At 38.3% G+C, this 13,947-nt stretch overlaps 1 protein-coding gene across 2 annotated transcripts in view; it reads right to left on the reverse strand.

Annotated features, from left to right (window-relative positions):
* Positions 1-13,947, reverse strand: part of CPNE4 (copine 4) — a 229,979-nt gene that overhangs the window by 9,387 nt on the left and 206,645 nt on the right. For both annotated transcript variants that reach the window (XM_058018865.1, XM_058018857.1), the window contains 2 exons: positions 13,221-13,275; positions 4,186-4,237 (listed from right to left, as the gene is read on the reverse strand). In XM_058018865.1, coding sequence (XP_057874848.1) covers positions 4,186-4,237; positions 13,221-13,275 — 107 coding nt within the window. The remainder of the gene's footprint in view (positions 1-4,185; positions 4,238-13,220; positions 13,276-13,947) is intronic.

Below are 13,947 nucleotides of genomic sequence, written 5' to 3' on the forward strand. Positions count from 1 at the left end.
AAATAAAAGGTGGGTTTTTAATGAAGAAATTTAAATACTACATGATAAGCAGGGACTGGAATCTTAAGATAATTTCCAGGAATCTGTCTCTAGCTGTCTTAAATCTACTTTTTAATATATAATTATTATACCATGCTTCCCCTTCCCAGCAGCTTTTAATGTCTTTTTTTCAGGTATGAGCTTGCAATGCCATAGCTTCCCTTCTTCTTGGTTTAAGATATGATAGCTTCCTGACCAACATCTAAGATTCACAATGAAAATTTAAGCACACATTAAGAAACACATCAATAATTCTTTCTCCTCTTTAGATAATTTTTGTTTATCATAGCTGTTGCCAACAGATTTGTCCTTTGTACTTGTGCCCTAAAGCTGTTAAGGAATTCAAAACATCTTTTCACTCTCCTGTGCTAAGAAAATAATTTCTCAGGGTTAATTTGCATAATCACTCTTAGATTGAAGTTGACTATGACCAAAAGCTGTGAAACCTTGGAAGAAACAGCAGGATGCTTTGCAGCCTACAGAAAAATGAGCTTCAGCTGAGAAATTTTGATGGAGAACTAGCTATTTTTGGCTTTTTCATTTCAGGATATATAGTCAGACCAGAGAGCAAAGAGTTCTTTGCTGACACACTTGACAGATCACAGAATGGAAATTGGTATTTTCAATCATTGAGAAGAAGGATTTCTTGAAGTGATGCACATTAGCCTCCCCATTCAGAACTCCCAGCTTACCAGCCCTAAAGGATTAGAGGTCTAATGTTGGAAAGATAGTGATAGACTGAAAAGCTTTGCAAAGGATGCTGAAGAATGAAATGGCTTTGGTGAGATCCTAAGCCACTTTCGGTTTGCACAGAGACTCTCTCACTCATGAGATTTTTTTTTACCCAACCATATTTACAGGATAGATGGGTGCAGACTTTTTGCTAAAAAATGACAAGGAGTTGTAATTGTTTTACAATGACACACATACACTCCTATGAAAAAGTGGTGAAGAACACAGTTTTCTCTTTTTAGATCCAGCTACAGATATATTTTTCCATTGCAGTGCCAAAAAAAAAAAGTTCCAAACAAAAGAACTTGCTCCAATTATTGTTGCATTGGTTGAAATGTAAAGTAGTGTTACCAAATGTCCCTTGGTAATTCCAGTGACTAAATTACATATTGCAAAACTGACCTTTTGGTAACTCCCAATTTTAAACTTGCTAAGGATTTCATTACATATACATAATGATGTTGCATGAAGGCCTCATAAATCTTCCCTAAGATGATGACAAGATACACCCTACCTTTCTTCTTATGCAGTAAAATAATGTAAGATAAACCTTACTCCTTGCATTCCACAGAGATTGTATTGTTCATGTCAGAAAGTTGCTCTCATTTTAGAAAGAGACACATTCTGGAAACATAATTTCTTTTTTGATTTCTCAGATTAATGCATTTTAGAGATATCTACTGTCTATCCAATCCCAACTCAACAGGATATGTGAATGGATTACTTTGTAGCTTGATGTTCTTGTACTCCTTTATCTTAGGCACATGTGCATTTTTTTTCACAATTCAACTCCTTACATTTTTATTTGGAATCCACTTTAAGCATCTCAAATGAAATACAGTATGTGCATACATATATGGGTTTAAGACAGATGTGTAGAAGCAGTCATTCAGACTAAAGGTTTTTCCCTACTTTCTTCTTCAGATAATAAACTAAGTATTAATTATAAGACTATAAAAATAACATACTATAAATATACTAAATATAAGAATATAAATACTAAAATTTTCAAGAATGGAAATGGTAACAGGTGAGGATATCCATAGGTTATGAATTCCAGTGCTCTTCATCTCAATATACAGTCCCTGTATGTAGAGAGATGCTTCACACTACCTTGTGCTAGGAAAAACTCTACTTCCACAGATAAAAGGATTTCATTACTCAATGGCAAAATAGACACATACTTTTTATATTGCATCCAACAATCTTTGTTTAAAACAAGATACTCTTAAGCAATTTTACTTTATTTTCTGGCAAGTATGCTAGATATTACAAGGTAAAATAGTGTAATCACTAAGCACTTTATCTCCTCACTCTTGCATCCTTTCTCCACATGACTTGCTGATGTTACTGTTCCCTGTGACACCTAATAACAGTGAGAGCATCTAGAAAACATCACAGAATAAACAAGCACCCATGACAGGCAGATGAGCAAGCTGCAGCAGATAATGAAACAACACATTTTCTGGTTTGTCTCCACTTCTTGCTTTCACCCAGGTGGATATTATTTAAAAAGGTATCCTTTAAGACAAACAAGTGCTTTTAATATCTTGCAGATACAGGTGCAAATGCTGCAAAATTTCTTCCCTGGCATTCTTTCATGTTGCAATGATATTTTTATGTTTTCTTAGGCCTAGAACTCCTTTCAGGCGATGGGCTAATTTATCAGATAACTGACTCTTATGCAAAGATACAAACAAAGTTTAAATTATTAAGTGACATAAGTCAAGCCTCATAGAGCAGCTCCTTCCTGGTTTTTCTATCCCCTTTCATTTCCATTGTTGCATTTAGTTTTGCACACAGATTGTGGTTTGGATAGTAAATCCTTGCTTACAGAGGGTTTGTCTGTCTAAACTCTGCTGCTGGCACCACCTAGATGTGGCAGCCATTTCAATCAATAAAAATCATTATATAACAATACCAGTGTGATAAAAGAATTAGCCTTGAACTCAAAAGAAGCAGCAAAGAGGGAGCAGGGGATAAAATAAGTGTTCTTTGCATGGACTGCTAGAGCTTTTCTCTGTAGTTTGCAGAGGGTCACAAATATCCTGCAGTTAGATTGAGAAACAAAGCTCTATTTGAACACTAAACACATAATTATGTTATCACCTAATGCTGACCACGGTTAACTGTGTGTTTTAATGACACATTATTAAATATGATGGTCCAGATGAAATTCTGAGGTCTCTTTTGCTTCCCCACCCCATCCTCACACTGAAGTCTCAACATGAAGCTGGCTTACAGGCACTTCTAGATGCATACATGTAACTCCTGCTTCTTTTGACTCCTAAAGCACTGTAAAAAGCTGTGTGAGCACACCAGGCAGCTGTAGGACTTATGCCCAATTGCATTTCAAGCACATGACCTGCAAAGACTGGGGCAGTCCAACAATTCAAGTGCAATAACAAAGCAGGAATGCCCACTGAACCAAAAACAGGTCTTGCATTTAAGATGTATGAACTCTGAATTCTTTTAATGTCTCTTTTCCTTGAATTGCTTGTCTTCTTTTCTTTTCCTCACTTCATTTCTCTGCATCCTAGTTCTCATCCTGAACATTTGTGCTGCCCATGCCCAAAAGAAAGCCACTAATAAGCCTGAGAAGGGCTAAAAGGAGCAGCTAGAAAATTTGAACAGAAAGAGCATTTTGAAATACCCAGTTCAGTATTTGGATGGAAGCAGAAGGATAAGGGAGAATAACAACCTGTGGATTGTAGACAGCAATGATCACCCAAGCAAGATTCTTAATTGTTACTGGATTTAGAGGTCATTTTCCTGGTATTGTCTTTTACAAAATGTGTGAATTGTGGCAGGAGATTTTAAACTGCAGATCTCACTTGCAATACAAGACATAGAGCAACATCTGCTACATAAATCTGGCCTCTGATTACCAAGGATTAATGACTGTTGGTAGAACACACCAATATCTTACACTGTAGCCTCCTGCTGCATTTACTCTCAGAAAAGGAGGTTTCTTTCAAACACAGTAGTCATCAACTGCTTCCCTGCCCTTGACTTGCAGCAGGCTACAGCTCTGGTCAAAGCGTTGGCTCTAAACTGAGGGAATTTTTGATCACAGAGGTTCATAGCTTGCTTTTTCATATCCTGTCCTTCTTAGCAGCACAACCTATGAAGTTGAGGTAGCTGAAGATTTTAAATTAGTCTAGTTCTCAGAAATGCAAGTGATTCCAGGAATTCCAAGTGCTGAATGTCCACCAACTTTTCAGGAAATTATAATATGGCACTTTCCAAGATTTCTAAAGTCAAGCTCAATGGTTTGTAGTCTGTCAGGTCTCCAGATCCTAGCTGCCCTCTTTAATAAAACCACTTTGAATAATACTCAGGTGATGCAATAAAAAATGCACATTTTTTTGCACGCAGCAAAACTATGGCAGTCTGTCCTACTGTGAGCATTACCTGCACATTCTGGGTTGTCTTCATTGAAATTGATTGCAAAGTCATGAGAGACCTGCAGATAAATGGAAAGAAAAGAAGACTGTTGTCAGAAAAATTATTCCAAGAAGACTTGTGGTTAAACACTCTTGACATTTTTTCTGTGCTAAACTGGAGACCTTTCAAGCTTTCAACCATTAAGTGTGAAATACAGTCCCAGCTGGAGCTCCCTGCAGAACCAAAGCAGCAAAACTGGAATGAAACTTGTCAATAACAACAGCAACAAAACAAAACAAAACAAAACAAGGCACGTAGAAAACCCACCCAAATACATTAAAAAATCATGTAAACATGGTGTCAGGATTGGGCAATCAATGCTGGGCACAGAAGAGGAATCTATTGCTGAGGCCATTTAAATGGCAGCTCTCCCTTGCTCAGCATCTCAGACTGCAGGAGAGAGAATGCAGGTTGTGATATAGGAGTGACTGCAGAAACTCAGCTCACTTCTGCATCCCGACCTCACTGCATGAACAGTTCCCCATCTAAGGCCAAGGAGCACTGGGAAAGTAATTGTATGGAGAAATCAATGATCCACTGTGCAATAGTAGTGTAAAAAGTGTAAGGAGTTGAAGTTGGTTAAAATGTTACGTCACTCTGGGGCATAATAAATAAATAAAAAAAATCCTGAAGACTCTTTGGTTTTCCTTCTATGTGTTCTATGTGGTGAATATTCCAATATCTCTCTCTCTCTCTCAATCTGTCTATCATTAAATCCTACAGAGCTGTTTTTTAAAAGAACTCACTGTGAATACAACAAAGTAGCTGATTTTCTAACAAAACAAAGTATTTTGTCTTCGGTCCCCTGGGAAAATATTACAAGACTTTTGTATGCTTAAATAATGCTAGGCACTGTAAGTCTCCCATTCCAGAATTCCTCTTTAAGTTTTATTCTTGCCTGCATTTTTCTTTTTCTTGATTCCCTTTAATATCTTTGGGTCTGAAGCCCAGCCTCTTAATTCTGTTTGTCTTAATTTTTCTTGAATGAAAAAGCTCAGATTTTGTCCCACAATGCATAATGTGTGAATATACATATATATTTATATACATATATTTTATATATATGTATATATATATTTGACTTGCAAAAAGTGGCTGGGAGTTTAGCAGGTAATTTGCATAATTTGAAGTTCAATTTAGAGGTGTCATCCCAGATTTAAGAAGGCATTTATATAACTGCAATTATACACATTTAATGTTCTATAGATCTCTGTAGGATCTTCAAAAGTGCCAGCAGTTTTAGTGATATGGAACAAACCTCCTGTACAATGGAGCCAGATTATTTGCAGGAAGAGATTTATTTTTTGTATGTTGCTGTTCCATTTTCTAGTTTAGATGTCTCCATACAGCAGGGTATGGAAATTGGTCTATGACTAAGGGTCCCATAGATCAAATTTGTGACTGCAGAGAAGTTTCTGTGAAAGTGAAGTGGTGTAAGTTGGCTTATTACTGCCAAAGAGAGTTCTTCATGGAGAAATGGAATTTCCCCATCATATGCTAGTCTCTTTTACCACAATGATGCCTGCCATTATTAAGCAGTACTTCTACCATGATGAGAAAGAATTGAGGCAAAACTTCACTGAGAGTCTGCAGTTGCCTCCACCCAGCAGTCAGCATGCCTACACCAAGCATCAGTCTTAGAGAGGGTTTTACATGGTCCATCCAGTCTATCCTACTTGGCCATGGAAGATAATGCAGGAAGTCACTGTTTCTGTTCCTTACGGAGCAGCACAGAAGATCAGGGCTGCCAGATACACTTCAGAGGTGGTCAGAGCCCTTCTGCCTGGCTGCTCTGGGTGTCTCTCAGTGCACTTTGCCCAGCTGCTATCTGCCAGTCTCACAACCAGCTGCAGGCCTAACATAATTGCATCTGTCAAAACCTGTTATGGGAGTTTTCTCATTGATATTTTTTGTTGTTCATTAGCCTTTCTCTTTCCTTTAGGGTTTCTGTATTTTGCATTAACTGTGTTAGAAAAGCAAAAAGGATGGCAATGCATGTTTATCTATTGCAGACTGATTCTTCAAACACTGTGCCTCTTCAGTGATTTTATTTCTTTATTCCAAATGCATTTGAAATTATACCTAAAGGAAAATACAAATCTTTTCAAAAGCTATGAATACAGTATTTCAATCTCACATGCAAGCATGGTTTGGTTGCTTTTGTTGCCATACCTCTTTCAGAATCACATAATGCAAAGAATTTATCTGGTTCAGAGCTATGGGACGCAGGCTATTATTTAACAGGCCAATAAGGAAAGCCCAAGTCTACTCAGAGTGCACAATGATGCAAAAAATAATACTGTCTGAGCATCAGCTGCTATCCTCCTAAAGCAAATGGCCCTCATACATTGTCATTCTGATTCACAGAACAGTGTTAAAATGTACCCTGAAGGCAGCACAGGAAACACAATGAATGTGCAGAAGCATTGGCTTGTTTCCTATGCTCCTTGAGTAATATATCACAATTTAAACAAGATTTAAGTACAATGTGGAGGAGAGAAATTCTTTGAGCAGCTCAGTGATGGTTCACAAACAGGAAATCATCACTCAAGGCAAGGCAACAGCACATATGTTTTAAGCAGAGCTTCTCCAAATGCTCAGATCTCAGCCCCCTCTCTGTTAAGCAAAGCCAAGTGTGCTTCAACCTGCCCCTTTGCTGTCTTCCCTGTGGTGTCCAGAACTCAAGTGTCCAAACCAGCAGAGACTTCAGACTTATACCACCTACTGAAGGCCTTACTAAACTTGGGCTGCTACCTGATAGGACTCCATGCAAAGCTCATCCATGTCAAAAGGTGGTTTGGATCAGACATTCAATGCTTTTGCTTTCTAAACAGTGCAAGGTGATGAGTTTCCCTCCTTTTTTTTCTTTTTTCTTTTTCCCTTTTTTTTCTTTTTCTAATTAAACATGCAAGGGCTTTGTGGCTGAAGGGCAAACCATACTGATGACATAGAACCAAAAGCTGGTATACTCAATGGCATCTTTCTGATATTGAATGACACAGCCCTTGAGTGACACTCCCAGAACTGATAAACTAATGCCAAAAAGGAGGCAAAAGTTTGAACACTTAAGATGCTGAAAACTGAGAAATCCTCAGTGGAAACAAGAAGACACTGGGCTGCTCAGAAGCAGGCATGTTTATATAATTTACTAGGATGGTTTGTATTGTGGACTGATCTATCAGCCAGGAAATCCTGGAATGTGTCAAGTCACACAAATACAGAATGGCTGCCTTACATCAGTACCTGGCGCAGAGAATTTTGCCAAGAACTGCAGAGCACAGTCTGTGGTGGAAGTCAGCCTCACATCAAGGAATGTCCTCACAAAACCCTGAGTGTTTTGTGACTGGACTAAGATTTTGCAACCCTGGACTAAGTTTCAAATATGAAGCTGACCCTCTGCTCAGCCCTCCTCTCTTAACATTGCTCCATAAAATCAATCCATAAAAGGGAAGGAGACAGAAATGCTGGCATGCAGAGGTGATTATATGGGATCAGCCTGGTGTTATTTGGGCTGCTGCACAGAACTGCACTCAAAGCCTGCAGCTAAAGACATTCCCTTGCACTTGTATGAATCTTTTGCCTCTGCAGGGCTCCAGATACATTCTTTAGCAGATACCCTCATGGATGTGGCATTATTAAACTACTACTAGGAACTCCCTACACCAGGAACACAAAATTTCACAGGCAATTTCTTCAAGGTTTTTAACAAGCAAATTAACTAGTTCTATCATACATTATAATATAGATTACAGTGACAGCATTTCTGGCTGTTTCTGTAGGATATGACAATTAAATAAACAGTGCAGAATAGTTTTGCTAAGACAAGTTATAGAAATGTTGTTTTTTACCACTGTATAATGCTTCCTTCACTGTCTGTACATTTACAGTGACAAACACCTGTCACTGTTTTCCTTCAATGTGATGGCACCCATGAGACTCTTGGAAGAATTATAACAATATTTCCACATGCTTATGGCCACTTTTGTAGAAAAAATGACATTGATTTAACATAGCATAATATCCCTTATATTGGGATGCAGTGAAATTCATTCTCATAGCATGGCCCTTGCTGGAAATATTTCTAATTTAGGCTGAAAGAAAAGGAGAATTTCCTAGTTGATGAGAATTTTTGAGATTTCTTAAAAAAAATATTTTATGAATCCAGATAGAGACCTCAAATCACAAAAAAAAAAAAAAAAAAAATCCTATTTTGGAATCTGAAAAATAATAAATCCCCCAACACTGATAAAGCAAATTGCTGGAAAGCTTTTGAACTATGCAAAGGCATTTTATTTAAGTTTCATTGAAACTTGTTATTCTAGTTTGGCCTACACATTTTTTAAACTCCTTTAACTGAATTTCTATTTTTTAAAATAAGAAGCTATGGTTTTTATTTTCAAATGATGAATATGGATGCCTGAATTCTGAAAATTAATAATCCTTTCCCCCCCCCCTCTAAATTGTTGAATTCATTGAAATTAACCTTCATGTCCCAAACAGCTCCAGCTTTTCTCTGTGGTGATGGTACTAGGACTATTTGACAAACAATGTGACAAATTCAGATTTCTAGGAATGCTTTCTTAATAATTTAAATAGAAATTGTAAAAAAAATCCATGAACAATAGATGCATACAAGTGTAAATGCCAAAATGCACTATGTTGGACACTTATCTGTGAATGAATTGAATGCTACTAAGCTACTGTCATTCAGAAAACTAAATATGAAATGCCTGCATATTTTGCAAAAGCTTAAGACACTAATGAATTTCAAGTACTTTTGGTCAAAAGCTATTATTTTCAGAATGCTCATTAATCAAACAGCTTGGGAGCTGGAAAGCTTGTGTTTCTCACTAAGATACATTGTACATATTTCTGCTTGGCAAAGCTGGGCCACTTATTTCCCTTTATACTTAATTTTTGTACATGCTGCCCAAGTTTCCATGTCTAAATCCAACTTGCATGGATAAGGAGACTAATTCTGTTTTGTCCCTTGGTCTGCTACACATCCTTTTTTTTTTTTTTTTTTTTTTTTTGTCAGGTTTGCATATATTTTAGCCATCAATCTCCTCTCCTGAAAAGTGCAGGAATCATAAAGAACACAGCACTTCTCAAGTCCCTCAGCTATCCAACAAACCAGGGCAGGCTGGGGCTGTAAAGATGCTGCCCTGTGTTTGTAACTGCAGTGAGTTTGTCTCCAGCACACATTCACAGCAGAAGCAGGCAATGAAGCTTTCACTAAAAATACAGAAATAACCAGGACTCTCTTAAAACAAACTGGAAGTTGTTTAGTATCTATTCAGGTGTCAGCTGCAGTTCTCCTTTAGGGAACAGGCCTTCATTAATGACAATCCACCTGTCATGGGGCTGACACAATTTGAACTTGCTTTTCATTTTAACAGTAAGTTTTGTGCTGCTGTGTGGTTTTTCATCTCCTTTGAGTCCTGCCTGCTAAGAAGTCAGTGTATGTGGTTTGCTTTCTTTCCTCCTCTTCACTGTGACCTTTCACAGCCATGTCTGAGTCCATATTATCTACCACCACTTCACTTTACATCAGACTTCTCAGATGCTTCCTTTCATTGCAAAAAAAAACCAACACAAAACCACCAAAACAAAAAAAAAAATTCTGGAAGTTTGTATGATAGAAACTCACCCTCCAGGGAAATATTTCTCCCAGAGCTTTACTTAGATCAAGGAACAGGGTGATGTGTTTGTCAGGTCTTGGTGGAAGAAGCTCATATTGTTGAATATTAGATGAAAGATCTCTACACTGATGAAGAATGATGTATATGGCATTTCCTGCTTCCTTCACTTCCACAGATTCCTTTTGCCATTAAGAAACTGCTGGTTTTCTACTAACAGCTGAAGTGTGTCATTTGGAGATGAACTGAGGGGAAAAAATGTCAACACAACACAGCAGTGTGCTCTTGAAATGGAAATTCTGTAGAAAACATATATAAGAACAAGATTTAAAGGGGTAGAACATCAAGAGATTTATGAAAAGCCTGAAGAGATAGAAACTGATATTGCTGATATGTTATTTAGGTTGTATGGGGGCTCCGTGGTTACTTAGGAACCCTTGGCAGTGGAAGTAATTTCTTCCATAGCCCTAGTTCAATTTGTTGTCTACTGAAAGAAATAAAAGACCAGATGCTGGAATGCAGAGACCAACATGCTATGAGCAGGTTAGATCACTTCATTAGGACTGGAGGCTTGAAAACAGACACTCTAAATTAATGAGAAGCTGATTTATCCACATGATGGGGTCAGAACTTAGAAGTTCTCATCCGATTCAACTTAAATTTGAAGATGTAAAATTGTTACAGTAGTGGCACTGCTGTCCTTTAGTAAAACAAATGTATGGTATGTATGACTTGTAGTACCTGTGACTGAAAACATGAAAAGCTCATTTGAATAGCACCAGATCTGCACTGTTGCTGTGGTGTCTAGCATGTTAGCACATTTTTGCAGCAGGAAATAAAAGGTTAAGGAAGAAACTTGGCAGCACTTTTTTCCTTCAGTCTCTGTTACTTTTAATTTTATCTGTTTCTTCTCCATTTCCTATGCATCCTTGCTATCTTCCACATCAAAACCTAATCATTGTTGGCTTTGAATTTACTTTATACGAGTGTAGACTAAGTTACTGAAGGATTTTCAGGTTTATTTGTCCTGATTTAATAATGCATCATGATGAAGATGACCTTTCACTCTTGAAGGACGTATCTTTGAATTCAGAAGAGCAGTCAAAGCCAAGCAGGGACCCAGAAGTATTGATATGATTTATTTTAAGAAGCCAGGTACTTTCATGGACTGTGTAGAGTATTAAGGGAGGGACTGAACTATGGCACAGATGACTGTTAACTCCTCATGCAGTTCCAGCTGGATGTGCCCATGATAGACACCAAGCTGATTACTGATCCCCAACTGTGGCACAGAAGAGTTTGTCCCCTGCAATGTGGTTCTTGCCTTCTTCAAAATTTTATTATGTTTGAGAGCTGATGTCATGTCATTTTGTCTTTGTCACGTTTTGTCACAAGTTTCCATAGCAGAAATTAAAGATGTTGTTCCGGCCTTCAGCGGCATCTCCATTTACTTTGGGATTTGTTTTATTTAGTCACACATATGTAATCCACAAGAAAGCAGCCCCATCTTCTGAAGTTTACCCTTACTTTTCCTGAACTTTGCAAAATCTGAAGGTCCTGAGTCCCATTCATTTTCTTGCTTTGAGAAGTTAGCAACGGACAGACTGTTCAGGAAAGCTCATGCTACAGGATAAGACTCCTCATTCATTCATGGACTACTAAGTTCAGTGCAATTATCTGAGTTTCTTAAGGGCATTTGTCAGGAAATTATCCAAACGCTAATTCTGCCAAAGCAGAAAACCAATTGATGTTTGTGATTGCAGGAACAATTGGTTACACAGACCCCTGAAGTTACTTTCTGGCAAGACATCTGTTTTCCAGCTAGCACCTGAAATGTGCTCTCACAATCAGGTGAGAAGGATGATACTGGAGTCTAACAAAACTGCATTGTTGCCAACAGGTTCATGTGACCTGAAGTATCAGTGCTACCAGCTGATTATTTTGGCTGAGAAGAGCACCTTTGTGCTGGGATCTTTATCTGACTTCAGCTGACACAGTAACACCTTCCTTCAAGCAGTCCTTAGATAAGGATGACTCCCTATGACTGGAAATGTTGTAAGTTTTCCCCCATGCACCGGTGGTCACCTCACAGATGCTGGAACAACCAGGCCCTGACACACCACCTTAAATAAGAGTGATGGTTGTCAGCTGCTGCAGTTGGAACAAACATACAACAGACACAGATGGTCTGAGCTCATAATACCACATTAAAATGTATATCAAAGCCCTGGAAGACATCTCTGACTTTGGAAAGCACTAACACTGGTGTTACCCTTAAGGAACAAAGCAAGGCAAACACCTTGCCAGGCACAGACAATCTGAGAAAGCAATGTTGTTAAAACATACATGAACTTACCTTAGACATCTGTTTGCAAGACATGTATCAAATTCCCTGTACATCACTACTATTATTCTTCTGCAGGTACCAAGCCTACAAGCCGTGAGGAACACACTGGTGCATTTTTGCTCATCTGCTGACTCATGCCTTACAAGGCAGAATGCACACAATCCCTCTCAGAAATTCTTACTTGGCTAGTGTTCACCTCCCTACCTCAGCCACAGCCCAGAGACACAACCAGAGCAGGGCACACAGGGACACTGGATGAAGTCTGCATGATTAGATGGCTGATACTTCTCCTTTTCAGACAGTACCTGGGTTGCAGATTGCCCACCAAGATTTTGGTTACTTATCTATGCAGAACTACTCTTCTGCCCACACAACCTCTGTGAAACAAAGGATTTGAATTTCTCCTTATTTTTTCTTGGGCCTTTCTTTTTGGGTGGATGCTCCTTCTTTTACTTCACTGTCTTCACTCCAAGCCTACTAGATGGCATATTTATGCTCACAGTTGCAGCATCACTGCAGATCACTTTTAAATTTTTTTGTTGTTGTTTCTGTTTTTATTTTTGTTTAGTTTTTGGGGTTTTTTTGTTTATAAATACCACTTCTCTCTAGCATGGCTACATGCTCTTGTATTTCTCTTCCTGGTAGAGAAATGCAAGAACATTGTTGACTCAATGACAGTGTCCGCCATGACATGGAATTTTGCCAAATTCTTCTCAAGTCTTTATTTTCAGGAAGATGTTTGGCAAGGGATGCTCAAAACATCATTTCTCTTCGTACCATCCACTAACAAAGCTTTTCCAATACCATAAAATATTTTGGGTATCATCAAACAATTATTTTAAGTCTAGCCCTGTCTGATTTCTGGTTTCACTGGGGATCATTGGATGAGAAAGCCAGATTGAAGAAAACAAGCAGAGTAGCTGTTCCCGTTTGCCACTGCCTTGCCTTTCACCATTTCTCCCTTAATTTGAGTCTCATAACTCAAGGAAATTAGAAAATTACACTTAGGCACCTACTTTGTATTCTGGGGGTATTCTTGCTCCAAATCCAAAGGCTGGGAACATTTTGTCACTGGAAAAGAATGAAAAAATATATAAGAGTACCCATAGAGAAATATTTTTACAATAAACATTTATTCCTCTGTATGCACTCATGAGAAATGCAAAGCCTCACAACAGCACAGAAATGGCTTCTAAGTCAAGTGATGGCAGAGTGGAAGGGTACTGGATTGGAGAAGTAGGGTTGTGCACTGAACAAATTAGGGGGAGTGTGTTATGGAAGATTTTTCAGTAGAGCTCCTAGTATTTTTGGGCAGTTAAAATCACTTGGAGAATACTGGAAGATCAGGATGTCTTTTACTTCCCCCACAAATGCAATAACAAGTCTGTATTACCCACTCTTTTGCATTACCTGGCTGAAACAAGAGAGTTTGTTGACTGAAGAGCCTGTAACAACATTTATTTCATATAAATATGGATGTGCTCCCCCAGCTCAGAAAATGAATCTAGTGAAGCTATGACTCAGATTAAAAATGTTTACAAATTTACAGTTGTCCAGTTGCTCAAAAGGCACTTCCTAAAATATCAGAAAGGGGCAATTTCATGGTCCCAAACCTGCAGGTTCTGTACAGCTTTCCACCTGCATCTTTAGCAGTTCCACTAAAACATGAGATTATTTTAATTAAGCTTAGATTGACTGATAACCTGCCAAAATGCCTTGGCATGGTCAGTTTGCTTTCAGACA

Source organism: Melospiza georgiana, chromosome 1, assembly GCF_028018845.1.
Source record: "Melospiza georgiana isolate bMelGeo1 chromosome 1, bMelGeo1.pri, whole genome shotgun sequence".
NCBI classification, from domain to species: Eukaryota; Metazoa; Chordata; class Aves; order Passeriformes; family Passerellidae; genus Melospiza; species Melospiza georgiana.